General features: G+C 35.9%; 1 protein-coding gene across 2 annotated transcripts in view; it reads right to left on the bottom strand.

The window, feature by feature from the left end:
• Positions 1–26,511, bottom strand: part of LOC111514857 (uncharacterized) — a 47,529-nt gene extending 21,018 nt beyond the window's left edge. Inside the window, exons 1-2 of one of the 2 annotated variants that reach the window (XM_074173988.1) lie at positions 26,355–26,511; positions 13,670–13,831 (exon numbers count right to left, since the gene is read on the bottom strand). In XM_074173988.1, the coding sequence (XP_074030089.1) occupies positions 13,670–13,826 (157 nt within the window). In that variant the 5' untranslated portion in view covers positions 13,827–13,831; positions 26,355–26,511. Of the gene's footprint in view, positions 1–13,669; positions 13,832–26,085; positions 26,111–26,354 lie in introns of those variants that run through there. The other variant, XM_074173992.1, reaches the window with a different exon arrangement.
• Between the last annotated feature and the right edge of the window lie 405 nt (positions 26,512–26,916).

Below are 26,916 nucleotides of genomic sequence, written 5' to 3'. Positions count from 1 at the left end.
ATTGATGAAATCAAATACCTGAGTGTAATCTTAGACCAACACCTTCGATGGTCTGAGCATGTATCATATACAATTCTGAGACTTCACAAACTTATACGTAAATTTTATCAGCTGAGAGATATTTTAACCAGGAGAACCATTATGGTGTATAATGCACTAGCAGAGTCCATTATACGTTACTGTGTCATTATTTGGGGGGGTATGTACAAAACAGCCTTATGTAATCTATAAACTACTCAAAACACAATAATAAAGATTATACTTAAAAAATCAAAACCAATTTCCACAAATGAATTATATCGTGAAGCTAACTTACTGAATCTTAAACAAATTTATATATACCAATGTATACATTGGATGATGAAAACCAAAACCTACACATATACTAGTCATTCCTACAATACGAGGTCTATTTCTAATAATCTAGTGTCTGTTCCTTTTTATAAAAAGTCTCTACCACAATGATTCATAACTTATTTTCGCCCAAAACTTCTCAACATGGTTCCCGAGTACATACGAAAAATCAAATCGAAACTTAAACTCTCTATAGAATTGAAAATATTCGTTGAAGAGAATTATGTCAAGCTTGGAAACATTGTTTACTGATATACATGTACCTATGCATTGAATCACTGTGAAAAACAGGTCGTTATCACCACACGTAGTATTTGCAACAACAATTTTCTCTCTCTCTCTCTCTATGATCTTTGATCGTAGTTTCTTCTTTCCCTTCTTTTTCTTTTTTGATTGTATCTACCAACCAATATTATTATTAGGTATTCAATCATTTAAATTTAATTTATAATTTTTTTTTATTTTTATATTTTGAAAAATGACTCTCTAGCACAAGGTGAGTTGTAATACAAGCCATTGGCTTAGATAATGCACCTAGTGCAAAGCATAAAATTATCTTGTAAATATGTCTGAATAAATATGTCTATATGTCATATTATCAGATATTCCATGATGAGCAGATTTCAACAAAGTATTAAACATATGGTCTGAAGCTTATGGTTCGGGAGCTACAATTTATTTGAATTAAAAACGAGTCACCCTCAATAACTTTTGAAACAACGATTTGCAGGAAAAATGAAAAAACGGGTCAACAATTATACAGAAGGCCAAATTTTGAAATATTCGTTCTAGAGACAAATATGGAAGCAATGAACCAGAAAAAGAGATTTTTTGTTATTTCAATAAATTGATGGATGTAGCCGTTACTACGTGGTAGGAAATCATAATGGAAAGAGAAATGAAAATTTTTATGTTTTTTACCACTTTCATTTGTAACTAACGTTACTGCAGTTTCGTCCTATACGGACAATTTTCAACTTATACGATAAACTAACAATGATTCATTACATTCGCCATTATATACCACCCCTGTAGGTACTAATAGAAATACAGGTACTTGACTTGATTGAGTACCTCAATTTACAGTGCCAAGTCAAAAACCGGAGAGTAAATTAAATCGATTTGATCATTTAACAGGTTCATGCTTGTGAATTTCTAAGGATTCTAAATAATTGAGTTTGCAACCCTTTCTTTCATAGTGCAGAATTTCCGTATCGTTTAGATTCGGAAACTTGTGGTTGCGTGCCAAGGAATGGTTTGAAAACGTCGAATCATTTTTTCCTAGTCTGAAGGACCTTTCATGTTCAGCATACCGTTTTCAGAAACCTGGCCATTACACACAATCAGAATAAATTTGAGTTCAATGTTTTCAGAAAACCTAGCTATACAGAGATCACCATCCCAAGCGATTCATTCCATCCAGACAGTCATAAATTAGCAGCCTACAATTCAATGTTGCACAGAGCATTCTCATTACCTTTGTCTGTAGACAATCTAGCTAGGGAAATTGATATAATTACACAGATAGGTCATAATAATGGTTTCAACGCAGATACTATCCAGAAGTTAGTCAGGAAACAAAGCCGGAAATTCACTTACAGATTAATATACCCTCAGGTCTGACAACAGAAATCAAGAAATGGGTAACGCTAACATATTTTGGAAAAAGAACAGAAATAATCGCAGGTTTCTTCGGAAAAAACAATGTGGAAGTAGCATTCAGACCACATGCCAGGTTATCTCATTTTCTTTTCAATGCCTAAAATAAGGTCGGCAAGTTGGAAAAATCTGGAGTTTATGAGCTTAAGTGTCCGGAGTGTAATAGTGTTTATGTGGGACAATGTGGCCGAAATTTCCAAAAACGGTATGCTGAACATGAAAGGTCCTTCAGACTAGGAAAAAATGATTTGATGTTTTCAAACCATTCCTTGTCATGTAACCACAAGTTTCCGAATCTGAATGATACGGAAATTCTGCACTATGCAAGAAAGGGTTGCAAACTCAATTATTTAGAATCCTGGAAAATTCACAAGCATAAACATTGCGAGTGCAACCTGTTAAATGACCAAATCGATTTAATTTACTCTCCGGTTTTCAAATTGACACATCCGCATTGTGAACTGTAAATTCAGGTACCCAATCAAGTCAAGCACCTGTATTTCTATTAGTACTTGCAGGGGTGGTATATAATGGCGAATGTAATGAATCATTGTTAGTTTATTGTATGAGTTTGAAAATGTCCATATAGGACGAAACTGCAGTAATGTTAGTTACAAATAAAAGTGGTAAAAAACATAGAAATTTTAATTTCTCTTTTAATTTTTATCATTTCTTGAATCAAAATCTGATGACTGGAGAATGGGGAGAAAAACATTTTCTATAGAAAATGTTCAAAAACGTTTCCACAATCTTCCATACAATGGTACAAACAAGCTTCCATTGTCGCCCTCACATGGTTGAGAATCTCGGGAGTTATTTATCTGCAATGCCTCATGATATTCTCTCTCAAATCTTCCAAAATTGTTGATTCTATCTCATACACTTCAGATTTCAAATGACCACATAGAAAGAAATCTATAGAAGTGAGATCCGGAGACCTTGGAGGCCATTCTGTAGGACCTCTTCTGCCAATCCAGCGACTAGGAAAATGATCATCCAAAAATTGTCGCACTGGAGCTGCATAATGAGGAGGTACACCATCGCAAAGTGCCCTAATGATGCACGGTATCATTAGATTCTCCAACATATCCAAATATTCATCACTAGTGAAATTATCGATGAAAAAGGGTCCTATGATGTGGTCACCTAAAATTCTTGCCCAAGCATTCAGTTTTCGAAGTCGTTGGGTATAAACTTGACGGTATAAATGAGGATTCGTATCACTCCAATATCGTCAATTTTGCCGATTAACCTCTCCATTCAAACTAAACGTACATCAATCCGAAAAACAAATTTTACACAAGAAATTCTGGCTAAATTATACTTTATGGGTTACTCACGGATTTTCGCGATTTTTTCTTAGATGATACTACATGACGGTAGGAATTCAGAACACTTTTTATTTTTTGTCGGACTCAATTAGTTTTCGAGATATAACCTGTCAAAGTTGATTTCAGATTTTCGAGATAACAGTAAGAGATTGCGAATTTTCCATTCGTTCAACGTGCCTTAAAACTGCAGTACAAATAGCTTCATCAATGACAACTACCGAACGGTTATGCTTTTCATTGTTAACGGATCCAGTTTCCATAAATTTGTTCAATAATTCCGAAACGTATTTGTGGATGACTATCATTGAACATACGGGCAGCAGCTCTAGCACTATTTCCATTCTGGTAGTAGTGCAAACTCACTATTTCAATCCGTTCTCGAAGCGTATGAACCATTGCTTCTCAAGACAAAAACAGAAACACCAATTGTATTGTAGAATGAGACACGTACAAAATGAAGAGAATATCGAATTCAAACTTGACTAGGTAAAATTAGACATTTTTGAAGTATACTTCACAAAAACACCTATGAAACAAGGTAACAGATTGTACAGTAGTTCATTCAGGGTGGCTCGTTTTCAACTCAAATAATTTTTTGATTCCAAACTATGAGCTTCAGACCATAGTGTATCCTACTTTGTTGAAATATGTTCATCATGGAACATCTGATAATGCAAAACAATTCATCTATTAAAAAAATGGTGATATGCTCTGGGGGTGCGATAGGAAAAGTTAGATCAAATGTGAATATGTCAAAATTTTTGAGGTTTTTTTTAATCTTCCTGGAAACCATTGTTCCAAAAGTTATTCAGGGTGGCTCTTTTTCAACTCAAATAATTTTTAGCTCCCAAACCATAAGCTTCAGACCATATGTTTGATACTTTGTTGAAATCTGCTCATCATGGAGCATCTGATAATGCGAAACAATATAGGGTGATCCATTTAAAAAAAATTGGTAACATGCCCTGGGGATGCGTTAGGTGAAGTAAGCAAACATGAATATGTCAAAATGTGTCCCCCTGTATACTATGGTTGACGTGATTTTTTTTTGTGCAAATCATTGTACCAAAAGTTATTCAGGGTGGCTCGTTTTAAATGGAATGCACTGTATGAAGACAATCAGGTAATGGTTTTTTCCAAAAGTTTTTGCTCAACAAAAATGTCTACTTCTTTTCTAGTGATAAAATACCATTGCGCGAAATTAGGTGGATGAATTCTTGAAGTTTATACTTCATCAGAATAACTTATTACATACATTACAGAAAAATGCAATAGAAAAATGCAACATCGATAAAAAAAAAACATATTTTTCAGATAGTGAAAATACCCAAAAAAGATCGATAAAAATATGGAAATGTTTTGAAATTCAGAATGTACGGAGAAAAAAATTATTTTTATGAATGTTACAAGTAGTCGGAACAGGTTGATATTTTGTCATCGGTTTGAACGAATTTTATGTTTCGAATTGATTGTATACACATTCATCATGAATTCTGATTCTGAATCGAACAAATTTCAAATTATCATTATCGGATAGATCAAAATAAATATTTTAATAAACTTCTTGTGTACAGACAAGCAGTTAAGTTCATAATTCAATAGAAATAACATAATATCTAAAACTACAAGTTTTCATCAATCTGACACTTTTTAAGATATCAATAACATCAATATCGATCTTCAACTCCATCTTTCCAATGTAACCGTGTTGAAATCAGGTTGATTTTGAAAATATCTGTAATGGAAGTAGATGTGAGTGAGATGTAAATAGATGTGAGAATGTTGAAACAAGTAGAAGAAAAGAGTTTGGATCAAATGAATCAAAATGTTTGATGAGTATTACAAAATAAAGGAACACCAACAACATTAGAAAAAGGCATAGGAGGAGGTACATTTCAACCTCAAATAAAAACCTGAAAATGTACAAGAAAACGTTGAAAGAGAAGAATAACAGTGCAAACATTCAAATACCTGGAACGGATAATACCAGAAGACCGAACAGATGCAGAAAATGGAAGAGAAAAAAAGGTGAGTTATATATGTTAATATCAAATATTTTGTTGATGAGAAAGAAGAAGGAGAAGGGAACTTACGGGGGATTACATGGACTGGAGAGGTAGATTTTTATCAAAAACAAAATGAGAAATTGACGATCAAAGAAATGAGATTTATGAAAAGAATAACGCATTAAAATAAATCATCATTCGAACTTAATTTGGGGGGTAAATAGAGTTGATAATAGAAAAAAATCTCCTTTTCCAAAATCATATGAGTTTACTGCGCTAAATACCTAACGGTGACAACATCCTAGTGGTATAAGAGTGGGCTTAAATTCCAAGAAGATGAAACTATCATTAGTTTTTCTCTAGTGGATTAACGGCTCGGCCTGACCGTCGGTATCGACGTCGGGACCTTCTACAGTGAAGCAAATTCTTTTCTCTACCCTGCGGCCAAAAGTTTCGGCCAACTTTCACTCGTCTCGTCAGAGTACGACTTCGTCAAGCGGACGCGAAATCCCACAGGAAACTATTTTCTGCGGAAGCAGTATTTTTTTAACTCCGGTAGGATCAGCTAGTCTGCGACTGACTCCCACACAGCGTGTCAATCTCTCAATCGAAGTAACTGGTGCCCTAGTCGCACAGCGCCGCGCCCCTAGTACTGCTAGTTTTTTCTAGAGACGTCAAACCTGTAAAAATATTCGTCGCGGGTATCCCAAAACTAGTCTATTTGTATTGAAGCATTTTAGGGACTTGAACACGTCGAATATCAGGAGAATGGATGTCAGCAACTCATCTTGTGATAGTCAGGGGACGACGCGAATAAAACTTGGACACCATTTTCAGGAAGACGACACCCCCAGGAGAGTTAATCAATTCCAGGTGAGTCTCCGAGTCCTGCTGAATCTTCGAGCAAGACCGTCAGTCTCCAAAGCGACCACAGAATCCAGACGATACTCGAGACGATGTGCAGAAAGAATGCGCGAAATTCCGCGAATAATCGCACAAGAGGTGTTGCTGACTTACGTAATAGACATACCTAGGATACGTTATTACACGGCTAATAGTTATCCGGCAGCGTCGAGAGACATGACTTCAGACGCCAGGCGTCGCGATATCCCCGGATAGACACCCTTAGCGGTCTGCGGGAGATAGACACACCGCAGAAATGCAATAACTGGCGCCCTAGTGAAAGAACTTGAGGGTGGTGGTAGGCCAGGGGGTTGCGGTGAAGTCGCTAGAGACTTGGGGGGTGACTTCATGGCGGGGCCACTTCACACAACGAACACGACCCTCAGCGGCCGTTGACTTAGCCAGGACAAGTCACATACAATACACATATATGACATATATAAAATTGTAAATTATAAATTATTTACATTGTAAAATTACAACATGATTACTAACACATGACATATGAAACAAAATTTTAAAGTGAAACATAAACATATTAAGGTCCATATAGATTATTAACAAATCTGTAAGTCATATTTATAAATAAGAGTTAGGAGTATTATGTAATAATTTGAAACAAATTCAACCAAAAGAATGAAAAAATCACAGGAATTGTAATTCAAATTAACTTAGGACAATTCGAAATCATTTACTTCGTAGTAGGCTTTCCTCAACAGAATACTCTTCAGTTTCTTTTTGAATATTTCCAGGTGTGTATCTTTCATTTCAATAGTTAATTTATTGAACAGTCTCATTCCTAGATAATTGCGACTAGTACTTGCTAATTTATGTTGTGGAATCAGCAGGTTGTCTCTATTTCTTGTATTATAATTATAATTATCACTAAGTGTCTGATAGTTGCTGATATTTTTTTTATGAATACCAAGTTAGTATATATGACTGATGAAGGTAACGTCAAAATACCTAGCTGTACAAACCACGGCTTACAACTTTCCAATCTGTTTAAACCTACAATTGCTCTAATTGCTCTTTTTTGGAGTAAAAAAATAGGCTGTAAGTAGATAGAGTGTTCCCAATTTGATAATCCATATGTCATAACATTATGAAATAGTGAATGGTATGTCATGATAGCCGCTTCCCTACCTAAATTAATTTTAACTTGTCTAATAGCATAAATGGCCTTAGATAACCTACTCGAAACATTGTCTGTGTGAGTTTTCCACGACAAGTTGCTGTCCAAGTGGATTTCGAAAAACTTCAACGACTGAGCATCATTTCCTTGGTTTGAGAATATCATAGAAGCTGTTTTCGCTTTATTGATTCGTAATTTATTTGCGTTGAACCAATCATTAGCTGACTCAGTTATGTCCTGGATAACGGTGGTTTCCTCTCCTTGTCTTACACTCGTATAAAATGTTGTGTCGTCGGCATATAAGATAGTCTTCATATTATTTGAAGAGGGCAAATCGTTTATATATATAAGAAACAGCAAGGGTCCAAGAATACTGCCTTGTGGTACTCCATATTCTATTGGGGATTGTTTACTGAATTTATTGTCATGGTACACAGATTGTGTTCGATTTGTCATATAAAATCGCATCAAATCAAGAGATATACCTCTGAGACCATAGTATTCCAGCTTTTCGAGTAAAATATTTTTTGAGACACAATCGAAAGCTTTACTCAGATCAACAAATACGGCCAAGGTTGATACTTTGTCTTCGAATCCCTCTCCTATGAAATTGGCTAGCTCAAAAGAGGTCCCAATACCTCTTTATATTTGCAGAAAAAGAAAAATTCAAGAAGCAACGGTTAATTTGGCCGCGTGTCAGTTGATCAATAAAATTGAGCGTGTCTACAGCGGTGTTGCCAGGTGTCAATTATTTTAACGAAAATGCGTAGTTATGAAACATTAGAAAGAGTACATTGTCTCAAACATTGATGAGAGATAGCTGGCTGGGTGACAATATGGGTAATATATAACGTGGAATTTCATATTTTTGGTGGGTGGCATGAATGCACAATTGATTTATTTTATTAGGGTTCATGAGCGTTCGAGAACCATTTGAAAATATAGCTCGTTGAATTCTATTTAGAACCATGGTTTTCGAGTACATATGTTTTCATATAGAAAATGTTTTCATGAATTTGAACGTTAACGGTTTCATATACACTTCCATTATTAAAATTCCTGTGATATCAACATGAAAATGTCTACTGCCGGAGATATTTCAAAAATAACGTTTTATTTGCGTTTTGTGTTATCTATATTCCATGTATAATTAATTCTACCTTCCAATACATTTCTTACACTTTCTTCTTAGATTTAGTTGTCGAAAGTGAGTGTGATTTTACTTTGAATCACGAATGAATCAGAAACTGTTTATACGCTTCGTGGATTTTACAATTTGGCAATGTTCATTATTTGTATTGTTCCTATTGGTCAATCGAACAAGAAGCGGGACTAGGCCCGTGACGTCACGGGCCAAGAAAATCTGATTTTTAATAATTAATTACAGGAAATCAACGCTATTTAGAGAGCTGAAACAAAGTACACTGTTTTTCAATTTAAAATTACTACCAAATGAACTGTAAACCATGAAGCAAGCCCATTAGCGAAAATAAACTGGAATGAATACAAAAATGCTCACAAAATTCAATTACTCGACATATGCAATGATACAGAATATATTTTCGCTGAGATCAGCAAATATCCGTAGTTTTTTCCAGTAGTTCACTTTCTTCTAGAAACATGTTTGAATTTCAATCAGTAACTCGATCATTTTTTGAAACCTTTACAAATTTTTCAACATCCTTTCAATATATATAACCTAAATAATAGGCGTGCTGACAGTATACGCCCAGTATTCAAGTTCAGATCGTTATTTATAACCTAAAACCAACAACAGTGATATTTCTAAAAAACTCGATTCATCAACCGATATTTACAGTAAATTGGAAGGTGTGGGTTGAAAAATTTCGATTTCTGTTTGGACACCGCGGATCTCCAACGCATTCCCGTACAAATTCGTGAATACATTTCGAATGAAAATGTTATTTATAGATTAAAAACCGCAACATCTTGTGAAAGGGAACATAAATTTATCAAACGACATTTAAACTTTCAAACAGTGTGCTCTTCAGGTTCAGGGACCTCACTACAGATAGAATTCCATGGATAATGGGAATATTTTATTTCAGCAATGATATATGGCAGTTTTCGAATTGAATTTGAAGTATTCAAAAAGCCATATTGTGATGACTTGTTGATAACTTGTCAGTGGTTGTTTGGATCTTGCATTTCAAGTATAAAACTTCAAAAGAGAAATATTGTGACAGTAAATATGGGCGACATAATCAGTTCAAAAAAAATAATATGCGGGGTACCGCAAGGATCGATTCTGAATTTTGTTTATACATGTAAACATGTATACCCCTTTTAATTCAAACAAGATTCCTATGGCTGGGATTAAATCAAATAAGAATGTCATTATGTACTACCATCGATGATATGAATGGATTCGACTTAATCGTGACATAAAGACGGAATTTTATGAATGGATTGAGTGCTTCATTTTGTAATGTTATCCAGATTAGTGCTGAAGTGGTGCAAGTGTATTATTCCAAAACATCGGATGTCCGTCATTCAGGATGACATTGTTCCATGTTAGTGAAGTTATACCACTTCCATACACGATATTATATAGCAATCTTGTGAATGATATCTGATTCAATTCCATAACGAACTTTAGGAGTACAAACTGAATAGGAAAGAGGGTTTTTTGTATGTTTGAGTAGTTTTTCAGTCTTTGTTTAGTATTAGTATTGGTATTGGTATTGGTAGTGGTATTGGTATTGGTATTGTTATTGGTATTGGTATTGGTATTGGTATTGGTATTGGTATTGGTATTGGTATTGGTATTGGTATTGGTATTGGTATTGGTATTGGTATTGGTATTGGTATTGGTATTGGTATTGGTATTGGTATTGGTATTGGTATTGGTAGTGGTAGTGGTAGTGGTAGTGGTAGTGGTAGTGGTAGTGGTATTGGTATTGGTATTGGTATTGGTTGGTATTGGTATTGGTATTGGTAGTGGTAGTGGTAGTGGTAGTGGTATTGGTATTGGTATTGGTATTGGTATTGGTATTGGTATTGGTATTGGTATTGGTATTGGTATTGGTATTGGTATCGGTATAGGTATAGATATAAGTATAGGTATTGATAACGGTATCAGTTTCAGTATTAGTATCAGTATCTGTATCTGTATCTGTAGCTGTATCGGTATCGGTGTCGGTATCGGTATCAGTATTGGTATTGGTATTGGTATTGTTATTGGTATTAGTATTCCGTGTTAGGAATCACACGTTGAGAGGTAAGACCTCGTTTACACAAGCCCGCACAAGTTTCGACTTCTGAGGAATGTTGCTTGTAGGGGTGGTTAACAGCTGGTTAACAGAAAAACATATTTTTTTCAAAGAATCAGTATTAGTATCAATATCATTACGAACGTAATTTGTTAAATATACGATTTATAATGTGCTTTTCCTAAGATTTCGCTACCGCTATCGCTATTCGCTAGTACTCACCGCTTACGTCATACATCTCACAACCGCACAACGATTTCATTCATCTGAATCTGAATTTAATTGAATTCGAAACGTCGACAAAAAACAATTGTTCAAAAAAAAATCAGAAAAATTATTGGATCACTAAACTAGTTAGCTTTCATTTATATTCATACAAACCGCTACAGTAGTTGTTTCGAAAGTATCTTTCCTTTCGTGTAATGCAATGTCAATGTGAAAGTAGCTGTTTTGAGAAGGCTTTTTCTTCCAGTTTGAAAGTTACTTCTTTTCATGGTCTATACATCTTTGTGAAGTTAATTTTTGAAATTATTGCTTTCTTTCTTTCTTTCTTTGGAGGATTCCTACATGTTTTCTATAAAGATTGAGAATATAAAGTCAAAACCTTTCTTTATCAATACGTTTATTTTCTTGTGCTATATGTACGACACACCAGGTCATATTAATTCTGAAAATATTACATACCGGCGATGCAACAATAACCACCTATTCTGACAAGTAAATTCACATCTTAATAATGTAAGAATTCATTAGTTGTTAGTAGTAACAGTTAACAGAACTGCTTTCAAATTTAAATTTATCCACAATTTTCAATTCGTACATAGACGCTCCTACCAAGCAACGTCTAAATTAGTAACAAATTGCCAAAAACGACTCTCCTCGATAGGAAGACTCAACAAATAGTGTCTGGTCTGGATTCCTGGCGGGGAAGGCAATGAGGCTGCTGACTCCCGTGCAAAGGAGGGGGCTACAAGCAGCTTCATCGGACCAGAACCGGTCATTGGCATCGCTTTAGGCTTTGCTAAACAAACATTGAACACCTGGATGGCAAGAAGATTTATGGACTTCTGGCAGAATCTTCCAAGATTGGCTCACTCCAAGGCGTTTATTCACCCTTCGAAGCTTAATACCAACTAGTTGGTGGACTACAGTAGGGATGAACTACGATATCTAACAGGCCTTCTTACAGGTCACTGTCATTTGAATCATCATATGCAGATACTTGGACTGTCGGAAGACAGTGTGTCGCCTCTGGTTGGAAAATTATGAAACACAGAACATATACTTTGGCATGGACTTCGGCAGAATCTTCCAGGATTGGTCACTCCAAGTCGTTTATTCACCCTTCGAAGCTTGATACCAAACAGTTGTTGGACTACAGTAGGGATGAACTACTGCCACTGTCATTTCAATCATCATATGCAGAGACTTGGACTGTCAGAAGACAGTGTGTGTCGCCTCTGGTTGGAAAATAATGAAACAACAATACATATACTGTGGCATGGACTTCTGGCAGAATCTTCCAGGATTGGCTCACTCCAAGTCGTTTATTCACCCTTCGAAGCTTGATACCAAACAGTTGTTGGACTACAGTAAGGATGAACTACTGCCACTGTCATTTGAATCATCATATGCAGAGACTTGGACTGTCGGAAGACAGTGTATGTCGCCTCTGGTTGGAAAATGATGAAACATCAATACATATACTGTGGCATGGACTTCTGGCAGAATCTTCCAGGATTGGCTCACTCCGAGTCGTTTATTCGCCCTTCAAAGCTTGATACCAAACAGTTGTTGGACTACAGTAGGGATGAACTACTGCCACTGTCATTTGAATCATCACATGCAGAGACTTGGACTGTCGGAAGACAGTGTGTGTCGCCTCTGGTTGGAAAATGATGAAACAGCCGAGCATATTCTTTGTGCCTGCCCCTCTAGGGACCGTATCAGGTTTTTAGAGTTCGGCAGAGCCGTACTCTTACCATCTGACCTGAAAGACCACTTACCATACAAACTAATCGGCTTCGTTGAGAAGTTGGGTTTATTTGATCGAGTATGAATAGGTGTGATCCACAATAAACCCTTACGGGTTGCGGTGGAGGGTCAAATAGACCCACTCACTTCAGACCTAACCTAACCTAACAGTAACAGTTAACAGTAGTAAACCGTGTGCTTTCAAATTCAAATTTATTCACAATTTTCAATTCGTATGAACTGAATGGTACACTTGAAACCACCAACACAAACATTTACTGAGTGTGACCTCATTAAGAATTGTTTCTGAATGATGGTATAGGTATGGTATGGTATTGTGAAATTTTTACTAAACAGAACACGTATTCCACTATACAATAGTTTCTGCAGGTGTGTTCATATTCTTCTGAATGAACGCGCCTGAAGAAGTTAATGTATAGCGAAACACGTGTTTCGCTTTAATAAACTGTTCAGTGTAAATCTCACAATCTGTTTAAAATCTGTTTTTCCGTTAATCAGCTGCCACTCCCATACGAACGACAACTCTCAGAAGTTGAGAAACATGTGCGAGCTAAGGACTAACGAGGTCTTACCTTTTAACGTGTGATTCCTAACACAATGAATCGTTATTTGAATACGTTATGGATTTTCATCCAAATATTGGCCAATTCCCCCACGTGTTCGTATGTTTTTCCGTTTCTATCCAAATCTAGTCTAAACCTGATCCAAAATTTATTTTGTTCAATGTACTGGCGTTTTTGATTGGTAGAATCCAGAAAAAACCCACAAAAATCATTGTCAACGTTTTTCTTGAACCCCACCATCCCAAAATACCAGTAAATTTGAAAATATTAATGAAGTTACTGACATTCTTCCACAGAATATGGACAAGGAGCCTATGAAAATATTGAAAATATCCTGAGAATGATCCAATAAAAGGACGAAACTTCAACATCAGCAGAATTTGAAGTCTGTGTTTTCTCCTGATCTCTCTCATCATCAGAACATTCATAAATACATTTTTCACTTGAACACCCTGAAACGAAAGAAGGATTGTATAGTTTTCTGTTTTACCTAATGGTGTAGTTTGACGTGGAGGTGTTAGGGGCCTTCCTGAATATTTCCTGTCCAACCTGTCCAAAGCTGACTTGTAATAACTTTCACCAATGTTGTAATTAGCATCGTATAGTTTCGTCCGGGGTCTGCTGAGAACGGTTCTTTTTGAAGACATTTTACCTAAAAAATTTAAAAAAATAGTTATCATACATTTCCAAAATTCTACAACGTAACACGTCTATATATTTCAAATGCAATTCGGTGATCTGTATCATAAAATAAATACAGTTTAAAAAACACGCTTTTAAAAAACATCGAACTGAAAAGTCTAAAATATTTTTTGTAAATAAGCTTAAAACAACAAACGCTTTTTCATAATAATTCTAGTATTTTTCATTCGTTATTGTTTTGGGCTTAGTTGAAAAAAATTTGTTCGATGTTCTTTGAAAGCGTGTTTTTTAGGGTTACAAAAGCAGCAGGTGCGCGTGTTAATGAAAATGAAATATTTTTTTCAAATGAACAAATACATGTAAAGTGAGTTCGAATTATATCAAGGAGGTTACGTACAACGCCATCTGCCCGCGAATAAATCAAGCAATAATGTCGATAATTCTGTCAAAGACAGATCCGGAGCTTGAGAGTTACAATCAAACAAACTAACATCCAAACAAACATACATACATACATATATACAGGTGAAGCTAATAAAAGCGTGATAAAATAATTTAAGAAAATAATAAAAACCTAATCGTTGATACTTGTCATCATTAGGTACACTAATTGTGTATTTGGCATTTGTTCCACAGTTTTTGGCGTCAAAAGCCTATCAATTAAAGCATTAACAACTTTTTGTGTAAATGAGAAATTGAGTGACTGGTTAGAATAACCAATTTTATTTGTTCTCAGAATCATCAGGAATCTCTGTTCGTCACAATATAGTTTATAATAACAAAAAAGTAACAGTATCTGCAAGCATTTTGACAGCATTATTCTACTATATTGTTGAAATCATAGCCCGAGAGCACAGCATACATGATTTAATATCAACAAAATACACTGTTTCGACCTGCAATGGGTTTCATTAGTACCTAGTACTTGGTAGAACCACAAATCCATTGATGGATTCAAATGAGTAGAGAGCGCCATCTGTGAGATAGAGAGAAGACTCAATACACGAATATCAAAGATAAATGAGTTTCCTTAAGGCGGTCCGTAGTAATATCACGTTTCGACATGTACCACCAACCGACATTCTTCTACTAGATTTCGTTGTAGCTTTCACTGCAAAGCAACTAGATAAATCCAGAGCCCAAAGAAGCTTGGCTTTGAAACTTCGCAACCTTGTTTATCTTTGACATTTGTAGATAGGCGCATCTGTCAAATCCATAGGTGACGTCATCACAAGGGGATATATAATATGTCATCGCTTTCTTGAACTTGTCGTTTATGGACCATTGAGTCTGGCAAATCATTTGTGGTTCATTCTAGCACAACTGATGAAACCTGTGCCGGCTCAAAACATCGCTATCTGGTGTTGGAATACATGTTACTTATATTATATTATATTTTTTCGATCCCTTGGCGTCTTAGTATTCCACCATCTGTTAGAAAAGAAAACCTTTTTGTCCTTGAGAATATAACGAACGATCTTCTTCTTATTTTATGAACTATTTCAATTTGACTAACAACTCCTACAGTATAATTGTTCCAAAACCATGAATTTGATTGTTACTGACAGATACCAGGCCATCAGCATAAACTTTAGAATTGGCAAACCCATGACCATATTGTATTTTCTAATAATGAAAAACCTAATTTCGATTAGCCACTGCCAGGACATCCTAGGCTAAGGAAGGTACAGAGAGTGCTGCCTGAGAAGAAGACGCGAGAGTAAGAAGAGGATGGCAAAAACTCTCAACTGGACAGTTCATCAAGTCGAATATATTTAACGATGGGAATGTCACATAGTTGGAGAAGTAGGTATCTCTGTTGGAAACAACAACTTTCGCCACCCCTACTACACCAGATCCTAGGACAAGTGTCCTGTCTCGAAACTCCGAAGTACACCATAAGAATGATAGTATCTCATGTAAGTGAAATTTTGAATCAATACAGTGAATTAGTGTGTAGCATTCCTGAGAATATTTTTTGTTTTCATTCCATAACGGATTTTTATAGTAGTTTATAGTGTTTATAGTAGGGTTTTTTCTTTCGGGTTTTATCTATGCATCTTTGCAAAGAGTTTTCTTTGTTGATTTTATTTCTTTCCCTGGAAGTAACCAACATTTTCGTTCAATTATGGAAAACCAAAGATCCAGAAGTATTAGATAAATATACAAAAAATATTCGAGTGGCCACTTATCAATATCATTACTGTTAACACTGTTTAAATCTGTTTGAAATCTGTTTTTTCGTTAACAGCTGTCGTACACCTACGAACGACAACCCTTAGAAGTCGAAACTTGTGCGAGCTAAGGATTAACGAGGTCTTACCTTTTAACGTGTAATTCATAACACGGGTTGGACGATAGCAAGTGAAAATCGATCGTTCAACCTGGGGCTTTAACCACCGACCAACACGGCGGTAAATTCGAGTGAGTGAACAAAGCACCCACGTCGAACCGACTTAGATAACACTGATTTGCCAGTGCTTAAACATTAAATAATCATAAAAACTTCAACGCCCTGAATTTTATGCCAAATCGATTTATTCTACTTATCTGCAACGTCATAATTTGAAGTTTAGTATTACCGTACTCCAAATAAATGCGACCTTCGTCTGAAAGGTGCGATGCTGTTAATATCTCGGCCAAGAAATAATAGATTCCCAAAAACTCAAAGTTAAAGATAGACGAGAAGGCAGCGGCCCGTTCTAAAAACTATTCTTAGCTGAAACTCTACCAGCTCACATTTATGATACAGGTTGAAATAATAGGCCGGTCAATAGGGTGAGTTTTTCTTATCGAAATTGCTGCTTTTCGGTGAAGGTTGAAATTAATTTTTGTGGCACTTATCAGTTTCTATAAAGGCCAACAACTGACGAAAAATAGGAGCTCACCTAAGTGACTCGAAATTTTTACATGATCATCACTAAAGGCCTCTTTCATTTCGACTGTATTTCCAATCTGTTACATAAACCAACGTAGCTCGTTAAAAATGAATGTAACACACTCAGCTACAATTCTTATATACAACAATAGTAGGTATCTAACTTAGCTAATAGTGAAAGCGATACCAAGTAGAAATTGTATACCAATTACACTCCCAGTGTAAATTTTTCAGTATTAAAAAACTGATTGGTATTATGAAAAAAGGTTTGAAAATTGTGAGTGGTCAACCTCCTGTTGGTCGTTCGGCAGGAAACCCCAACGTTTACCCTTATTTATTTCCAGAGACTCTAGCAGGTTCAACTTCTGTCCCTTACCCTCTACATCAGGCTTTCTCAAAGTGGGCGATAACGCCTCTCGTGGGCGGCATTTTTGAAGACAAAATTATGTCGGAAGCAAAAAAGAAGAAACGGCAGTATAGCGCGGAATATATAAAATATGAATTTATTGAAAATCCCACAAATCCATCTTCGCCTATGTGCCTTCTTTGTCAAAAAACATTTTCGAATGAAGCGATGAAACCCTCAAGGCCAGAAGATCATTTGAATAAAATGCATTCAGATAAAAAAGAACTGGAAAAGAAACACTCAGCTCAGCCAATTGTGTCAAAACTTTCTTCAGCGGCTTCTAAGTAAGACGACGACAGACTCCGATCTTCCTACAAAGACGAATTGATGAGATGGCTGAAAACATTGAAGAGTGAGGGTGACAGTGTTCTATGTGAGTACAATTTATTACCATTCATTCAAAGTAGAACTCATGTGAATGATATCTGATTCTTATTCCACAACAAATGTTTGAAATACAAACTGAGTAGAGAAAAGTATCTTCTGTATGATTCAGTGTTCATATAGAAGTATTTGTTTCGAAAGAATTATTTTCTTTCGTGTAATTCAATGTTTATATGAAAGTAGCTGTTTCAGGAGGACTTTCTTTCAGTTTGTGTCTGAAAGTTACTTCTTTGCATGATCTACACATTCATGTATAGAGTTTCAAATTGATTACTTCCTTCCTTTCTTTGGAAGATTCTCTCATCCCTTTTTTTTGTATCAGATGGAGTAGTAGAAAGCCAAAAACTTTCTTTCCCTTTTAGAAGTCTTCATCTGAAGACTTCTAAATTCTCAATTCAGTCAGATGAGTTCACTTTGCCAACCAATAAAGCATTGTTGTTGTCATACGTGAGGTTTATTAAAAATGAGAAAATATATCGAGAACTACTATTTGCCAGAAATTTAGAGACGGATACAAAAGGAGAAACCATATATAATACACTGGAACAATTTTGTGATGAGAAAGAAATTTCACTGAAGAATATTATATCAACTGCTAAGGATGACGCACCAGCTATGACAGGACGTCACAAATGCTTCATAGCGTACTTAAAAAATCAAATTCCAGATGTGCTCGTTGTACATGGCGTCATTCATAGGCAACAATTGGTTGCGAAAAATTTTAGTGAACGCCTCTCTCAATCACTGTAATATATCATCAAAGCAATCAATAAAATTCGAAACAGCTCTATAAATGACAGATTATTTAATCAGCTTTGTGTTGCTAATGATGAAGATTTCACCCGATTGCTATTTCACATAGAAGTGCGTTGGTTATCAAGAGGTAACTGTCTGGCTCGATTTTACAATCTATTTGACTCTGTAATAGAGTTCTTGGAAAACAAAGACAAATAATTGCACGACAACCTCATCACTTCAAAGAATGATATTGCGTACTTGACAGACCTGTATAAACTATTTAATGATGTCAATCTCCAACTTCAAGGTGACGGCTTGAATTTGATTGAAACAAAAAATGTCATTGCTGCTTTTGTAGCCAAATTGCTATTATACAAGAATAATATCGGCAGACGTGAGTTTCGCAATTTCTCTAATTGGTCAGCAGTACCCTTCAACAACAACGACTTGCTTGTCTACTGCCAACATTTGGAGAACCTCCAAAGTGATTTCACAGAACAATTCCAGGACATTTTAAAATTGGAAATACCGGACTGGGTGTTGAATTCTTTTTCAAATGTCAACAGAGCAGGATCACTCCAGCTGAAAGAAGAACTCATAGAGTTCTTCTTTCAGCTGATAACGAACGAGGAAATGAAAATAAAATTCAAGAATGGATACCAATAATTTTGGCTACAAAAGCCAATGCCGCAATTGTACCCTGGATTGTGGTCCATTATTCAACGATTTTTGTTAGCATTCCCATCATCGTATTTGTGTGAACGTGGATTTAGTGCTGTGGCAACGTTGCTAACTAAAAAGAGAAATCGGTTGGAGATTACCGAACGCGGTGACTTACGGCTGTTTTTGAGTAAATTCGAGCCTGATATTAACAAACTTGTTAAAAATCATCAAATTCATCCTTCACATAAATATGTTTTAAAATTCAAATTGAAATGTTAGTTTTGATAACATGAATAAAAGTTTTCCTAATATTACAAAATGGTGTTTTACATTACCCTCATCAGAAAGTCTTATTTTCACAAGACACACATAATTTCATTATTGAAATCATGACAGCGATTGTGATTCTTAAGATGTAGTAAAGTAAAAAAATTTGGGGGGCGCTAGAAAATAATTAATTCTCGAAGTGGGCGGTAGACAAAATAAGTTTGAGAACCTCTGCTCTACATGGCAGTACTATTCTAATCGTGATCGTTCTCCAAAAGCTTTGAAACCAAATAAAAAATTGGGCCTGATCGGGATTTTCAGTCGTTCACAACAAAATGAAGGTCTAGTGAAAAGTTCAGCAGGCTGGAATTGTATGGTCTGAAGGACCCGGATTGTAGACACACTGTGAGGTTCAGGAAAGAACTTCCTGTGAGACAAAACTGATGAATGAATTTATTCAAGCCAGATCCCAAAACAAAGTATTTGTTCGTGATCCAACATAAGAAATCGCTGTTTCTACCCAAAAAATCTCATCAATGGTGCTCAAAGTAAAAGTTTGAGTAAGTAGAGGTGATGTCAACTCCTCTTGAGAAAGTACCATTTATTGGATCGACAGAAGACTCAATTTACGAATATCAAAGGTAAACGAAGCTCCACAAGGGTCATTATTGTGTAGCTGAAACCCCTATTTGATGTTTTTTTAGATCGTGTTAACAACGCGTTAACACGGTTATATAAATAGCATGGTACTAAGACACACAATTACAAAAAGTAACAGGCCCTCCAACTCTCCTCCAACTGTCCAAATCGAAAAAACCATAAAGTCAAAATAACATTTGAGCTTCCAATTCAACTTCGAACCATAAAAAATAAACCTCTTTACACATGGCATAGAGAGAACTCAGAGAGTGTATAAAATTCCACCAGAAAAGGATCAAAAAAACTTTTTTAGTCTCATTATCAATGACACATGTCCTGGCATGTCAAAATATTTACTATTTACACCCATCCTCCGCAAGTTGTTTGGCTGTTAATACAGGCTTGCGAAGAAGTAAAGGGCATTCAATCATGTACATTACCAGGGACTTCCATCAACTTTATTGGTCAGTTTGTTTTTTGGATAGATTATCTTATATGGATGTTAACAGGGAATCTTCCAGTTCATTTGACATCAACGCGGTCCTACCTCAGGATTAAATTCCTGCACAGACCATGTTAGTGATTCATGTAAACGGCATTCTCAAAAATATTGCCCGTATGGCCTGTTAGCTCAGAACACTGTCATCGAACAGCAGAAGGTAGATCGAATTAGATTAGATTCATAGGGAGCTGACACACGGTTCGCTTCATTGCGATTTCTGCAGATCTATTGTGATGTTCCTTGGTTATCAGAGCTCTTTATCAAGCTTGATCTCCTTGATGAGATTCCAAGGCCTTGATAGTGGTGCCTTCATATAACGTATAGCCTCTGGTCGTTCATTCCCTATGCCTTATTATTGGTAACTCCTCTCATTCACAAAGCATGTGTAGTTTGGTTTCATCTTCCTCCTTCCTCCTGCATGGAGTTTCTTCCGCCAGGCCCATGATGCTCATATGTTTTATAAGCCGACAATGTCCTCTGAGTAAACCTTTCACTACCCTCACAACCTTGAAATTAAGATTTAGGTCTTTCGTGAAGTTGCCATGTGGTCGAAAGTCACTCCTAGGTATTTCAGTCCTCTGCCCTTTTTCTTATAAACATAACGACGGTGGTTTTTGGGGAGAAATTCTGATATTCACACCACCTCTTGGCTATGTTTAGAGCCCCCTTTGTATGCTCTGATATAATGCCAGCAAATTTGCCTTTTATGAGTACCGCCAGATCGTCCGCATATCCTAGGCAATGGAAGTCTTCCTTCTGATACTTTTCTGAGGAAGTCATCGACAGAACTGTGGCGATAAAACTCCTCCTAGTGAGTAACCCGTTTTCAATTTTGGCTGTATAGTAGCCTCTCCTAGAGTGGCGAGTATCCTCCTCTTTTACGAATTAGCTTTTATCCTCCGGCAAATAACGTGTGGGACTTCCTTTTTCATCAATGAGCTTAGGTTGGTTGGGTATCTGTATCTGTAGAGTAGGGAGGGTGAGTGTAGGCCCACAGCACCTAGGCCACATGTGACCCATTGTACATCCTTCCAAGGATTTGTACTCCTGGGTCTTCATCCGTCCTGTCCTTTCCAGGTAGGTGGACAGGTCTCTAGGAGACATTTCCTTTATATCGCCGTTGTAGGCCACGAGTCGCCGAACACACACGATCTTAATGACGATAACTCCGGACATTCGCATAGGACATGCCTGACAGTTTCATCTTCCTGTTCACACATCCTGCGTAGAGGTGTATCCACTAGCCCCATATTGTGGACATGTTTCCTTAGTTGGCAGCTACAGTTGAGCGTAGATTTTTCCTGGTCATCGCCAGATATTTCTTCGGCGCCAGCTTCCCAGGATCGCCCAGGGTGATCCTGACAAGACTGCATCCTTTGATTTCATCCCATCTCTTTAGGGATTGAGCATGAATGTAACGTTTGGCTAGTTTCCGCAATTGTCGAAGTCATCAGGCCGTAGGGGCCACTGGGTCCTAAAATTCTTAGTCCAGCCGCTTCTTTGGCTAAAGAGTCAGCAATGCGATTATCTTTACTCCTGTCGTGACCTTTAATCCACTTTGCCGACGTCGGCAGGAAAACAATTCCTTTTTTAAGAAAACATTGATCCTGTTACCCAACCAACCTTTTTAAGTTGAAAATTATCTTTGCCAGTTATTTTTCACTACCAAGTATATTCTGATGATGATCGTTTTGATGGTTATTATTGCTAACCATCTTTTTTAGATTGAAAAATTTCAAGTTAAGTGCACTGCTATGTATTTTTCCACCCACATGGCTGAATGCATCGTTGTTCGATTAATAAGAGGCTTCCTCGAACATCTTTCGCAATTATTAATACTTCGCCTGATTAATTTCAGCTTCGCACCAATTTTATGATATGTTGGTGGATTCAAACATGTCTGCTGTTCTCAACTCACTTGTTTCTCTTTGCTGTCTTGTGTTTGACAATCCGAACTTTCAATGGACCCGTAGTTGAGTAGGCCAACCACATTCACATGGTATAAACTCGTCCATAGAATCGTTGTAGCTCCGAAGTCATTCTGCCAATTTGTAGATCAGCTAGACATATGTTAGTTTAGGTTTATTGTGACTCACACCTATTCACACTCGACCAAATAAAGCTAGCTTCTCAACGAAGCCGATTAGTCTGTATGGTGAGTGGTCTATCAGGTCAGATGGTGAGAGTACGGCTCTGCCGAACTCTAAAAACCTGATTCAGTTTATAATGTTATTTTGTTTTTAACCGACTTCAACTGTGACCACTGTTGTAGTTTTTTAGGAAATAACCCTCTCTTATCATCATCATCTAATATATAAAAATAGATGTTTGTTGGTTGATTGATTGATTGGTTGGTTGGTTGGTTGGTAAGTGATAAACTTCTACATCGCTCAACCGATCGTGATGAAACTTGACATGTATGAGTAATTTTTCATAGAGAAGGTTTTTAGGCTATCAATTTTTCTGTAACTCGCCACTAGATGGCGCTGTAGAACAATTTTTTGAAAGCACTGTTCTATAATGCTGCGCACGCCTAAGTTTGTTGATTCTGATTCTGTCAAAACATTGGAACATCAGCGATACAGCAACATTGTACTAATTAGTACTACAACTACCAAATTCTACACGGGCGAAGTCGCGGGCAACAACTAGTTATCTATAAGAAAGGATAGAACTGGTTGTTAGGGTTCATCTTCCCTGTTGAAATTTTGTTATCTTCCGATCAATGTTTTGCCTACCAGCATCCATTCTGTTGAATGTTTCTCTTGAGCAAAGGACAATGAGAGTCTAATGAACATTTTTCACGTCAAACGAATGTAGGAGAGGATGAGAAGAGTAAGATTGGAGTATAACATCATAACAAGCTGTAAATTTGGGCAGCAGTTAGTAACATTCACACTAAAACCAAGTCACCAAATGCTGACAACGATGATTTGACGTCTTCGTAGGGGGAAATGTTATCGTGTTTTAATACTAAGGGTTGTTCTTGTTGGGAACAAAACAGTTCAGGAGTTGCATCCATGACCCGACCAGTACCACTAACAAGTCTATAGTGATTCGTAATGATATTATCTAGTTGTTTGCTTGCAGAGAAACCTGCAGAAAAAAACAGAAAGCAAATATTGTTCGACCGTTGATTTCGAAGCTAGGCTTTACTTCGGAATACTTCAGAACCTCGTTCATGATGTATATTCGTCAATTCTGTCCATCTCGTAAATGGTATCTTCGCCAGGAGAAATATAGAATTTTCTTACCTAGAGTAGAGCAATTAGTCTCCTTGGTGATTTCTCACTGTCAATGACATTCATTACTCTAAAATTCGAGATTTTAGTTTTCTACATCCATACGTTCAAGAGTACTGCCTCTTTGGAAAATGTCTCCACTTAACTCACTTATGTTTACAGATACACTTTTGCCGTAAGGCTGAATATTATATTTCAGATTCATAACTGAATGTCTGTTATATTTTATGTAGGTCCTACAAGCAGTAAAGTTTTTATTTTGATGGTTTATATTTTCATAAATCAAAGAAACGTTTGCAGTGTGAATCATAACATGAAAATTTATTTATTCAGGTAGAATCTAAATTAAGTTTTAATATTTTTTATGGTTCCCAGCTCAGTAAAATGATCAAAGATTTTGTATCCAGCAAAAAAAGTTGGTGCGTTTCATATCTGATTTACAACTTATTTTTTAAAAAATGCAAGTATTCATGAACAACGATCAGCTTTTACCGATTTCAATAATACAGGGGACTTAATTACAAATATTCTTCGAAGGGAAATTTCTATTAGAAGATTTCAAAAATTTTGTCCGTTTTAATGACATGTGTTTTTGTAGTTCCATATCTCAATAAATATTTATGCTACCATATAGTGGTTTATACTAATCGATAGAGAGTTTTATGATTGGTTGAAGAGTCAAAAAATTGATTTTGAACTCGTGTTACGGTGACGAATAGAAATCGGGGAAATCGGGAATGGTTATCGCCGTTGTGTTCAGTTCAGGAACTGATCGCGATTTGAGTGTTGAAATTCGATATTTGTTTACTAATAGTAATAACGAGTGTGATAACAACGCAGACTTTTTCCAGTGTAGTGATTCCAATGGCGATGGCAAACAATGCGATGGCGATGGCGAACGCAAGACGGATGTGATACCTACAGGATTACCAAAACCTTTAGATGTTCATCTAATAAAATCATTGAAAAAAACAATGTACGACTGTTACGAAAGCAATGAGATTTCTACAACTGAAATCATAAGGAAGAAATTGAAAACTTCCTATCATAACGTGAACTGCTGTGACAAAACGACAAAACTGTTCAGAATTGGATAAAGAAACTAGGATTTGGATTTGAAATAATAAACAAACATCAAGTAGTTATGGAAAGCAGAAGAATAGTGGAATTTCCTAACAAATATTTAGAACAAATAACTAAATACTCGTATAGACAAGAACAACGGCAAATTTTCTATTTGGACGAAACTTGGTATGACACATGCCTGCAAACAGAGGATCGCGACTAATCATTGTGCATTGCGAAGGAAATAAGGATGGGTTCCGAATTCTTTGAAATTATGTGGTAAAAAAATTGAGGACTGCAATTTTGACAATTACAAGAACATGGAAGCTAATATTTTCGTAAAATGTTTTGAAAATACGTTGATTCCAAATTTGGATGCGAATAGTGTAATAGTTCTTAACAACGCTTCCTATCATTCGCGACAGCTCATCAAAGTACCGAATGAAAATTCGAGGAAAGATGAAATACAAAGTTTTTAATGAATAACAATTCATTTTCTGAAGATTACTATACCAAAAACCAAGTACTTGAAGTTTTACAGACAAAAACATTTGAAAAAGTGTATGCCTTTGAGAGTATTGCTGAAAAGTATGGACATACCATACTCATACTTGCTTCCAAATTTTGTGTTTTCAATTCCATCGAGTTAATTTTGGGAAAATTGAAACAAAGCATCAGGCGTAAAAATAATTTTCCAAAATTAGATAAAATGGTAATAGAGCTAATTAAAGAATAAATATCTAATATTACCGAAAAAGACTGGCAGAAAAGGATCAAAAAAGTAATTTTAGGTGAAAAAGAAAATATGGATTAACTATATCATTGAAGGAGAGCTTTTGGAAGGTAGATTCCACTATATCGTTTACTTGCACTATACAATTACTAGATAGTGTTTCAGTCTATTTGTTCAATTACATAAAAACGTTAATAAGTTTGCCACCTAGTTGATGTAGTCATAGACCAAAAATGATGATAAATTAGTGAAAATTGTAAATACATACATGAAAAATGAAAAATAAAACTCACTATGGTTTTTTGCTATCTAGTCTTTTTGAAAGTGGTGAAAAAACAAAGAAAGTTTTATGTCCCATTTTTCATGATGATCTTTCACCACATAGTAACGGCTACATCCACCAATTTATTGAAAATACATAGGAATACTTTGTATTTTCAATACAAACTTTCTCTAGGGCACTTAAATGATAATAAACTATCAATAATTCAAATAATTACAATACATGTGATACAACTATTTTTTTATAACTCATAATTTTGTGAATATTTTGAAAAGATGTTTTCAACATTTATAATTTCCACAGAAGTTAAAAAAGAAATGAAAAAATAAAACAACTCAAAAATATTTTTTCATCAACTGGTCTATAAACAGTTAATGAAAGACACAGTTTCTATTTTAATGTATGCAACAGATGAATATCTCTATCAATGAAGTGAATTGATGCAATTTTTCCAACACACTCACCGATTCAAAAATGTTCAAACAAGCAACACACTGACTGGTCTATGAAAAATTTCGGATATTAATGTGGCTACTTTTTCCCGATACCTTCAATATAGACTTCAATTGAAGTTCGACTAATAATTGAAAGTAATTCCAAACGGATGATTCAATAGTGATTAATAAGATGAACCGTATCATTGTTCTCAATTTTATGCCAAAATTTATTTATAGCGAATTACAAATGGATAAAGTATGGCGTGAGTTCCGCATCTGAAAAAAAATATATTTACCTTAGCGAACTAGTTGCTTCGAGTAGCACTTTCACAAATTTTAGTTGTGGAAAGAAACTTTAACTTACGCAAAATAATTGAAAATAAATTATTAAATCTACACTATTATAGTTCCTCTTCAGGAGATGTCCACCGTCGTAATGAAGCGCCTCGGCGATTCTCCTCCCACCAAAAAACAAAATGCGATCCCACTCGGTTTTATTTTTAATTTCAGCCAATGCCTTCTGTAACCTTCATTTTTTTCATAAACAAATGCGATATAGCAAAAAAATAGTAAGATCTCTTGTGTCTTTCAGATGTGAACAATTCAGGGCAATTTCAAAAAATATAAATATTGATGATGTCAACATCGGTGAGCACTTCATGATAACAGAACCCAAAAGGAAAAACTAGCGTTGCATTTATGAATTTTTACAAGACAAATACTGTTTAGATCCCAATCGTTTGCCCTACAGTGGGCAGCGGTAGAATACCTCTACAGGAGGAATACCTCTCAAATGTCGCCTCATCCTAAGGTGTAGGAACTCAAGCTCAAAAAATCTATGACTCTGGGCCTTTCAAA

This window comes from Leptinotarsa decemlineata, unplaced genomic scaffold (assembly GCF_025532065.1).
Source record: "Leptinotarsa decemlineata unplaced genomic scaffold, Ldec_3_MD MMD2_P_RNA_scaffold_12, whole genome shotgun sequence".
Classification (NCBI taxonomy): domain Eukaryota; kingdom Metazoa; phylum Arthropoda; class Insecta; order Coleoptera; family Chrysomelidae; genus Leptinotarsa; species Leptinotarsa decemlineata.
This window is presented reverse-complemented; position numbering and strand designations above follow the sequence as displayed.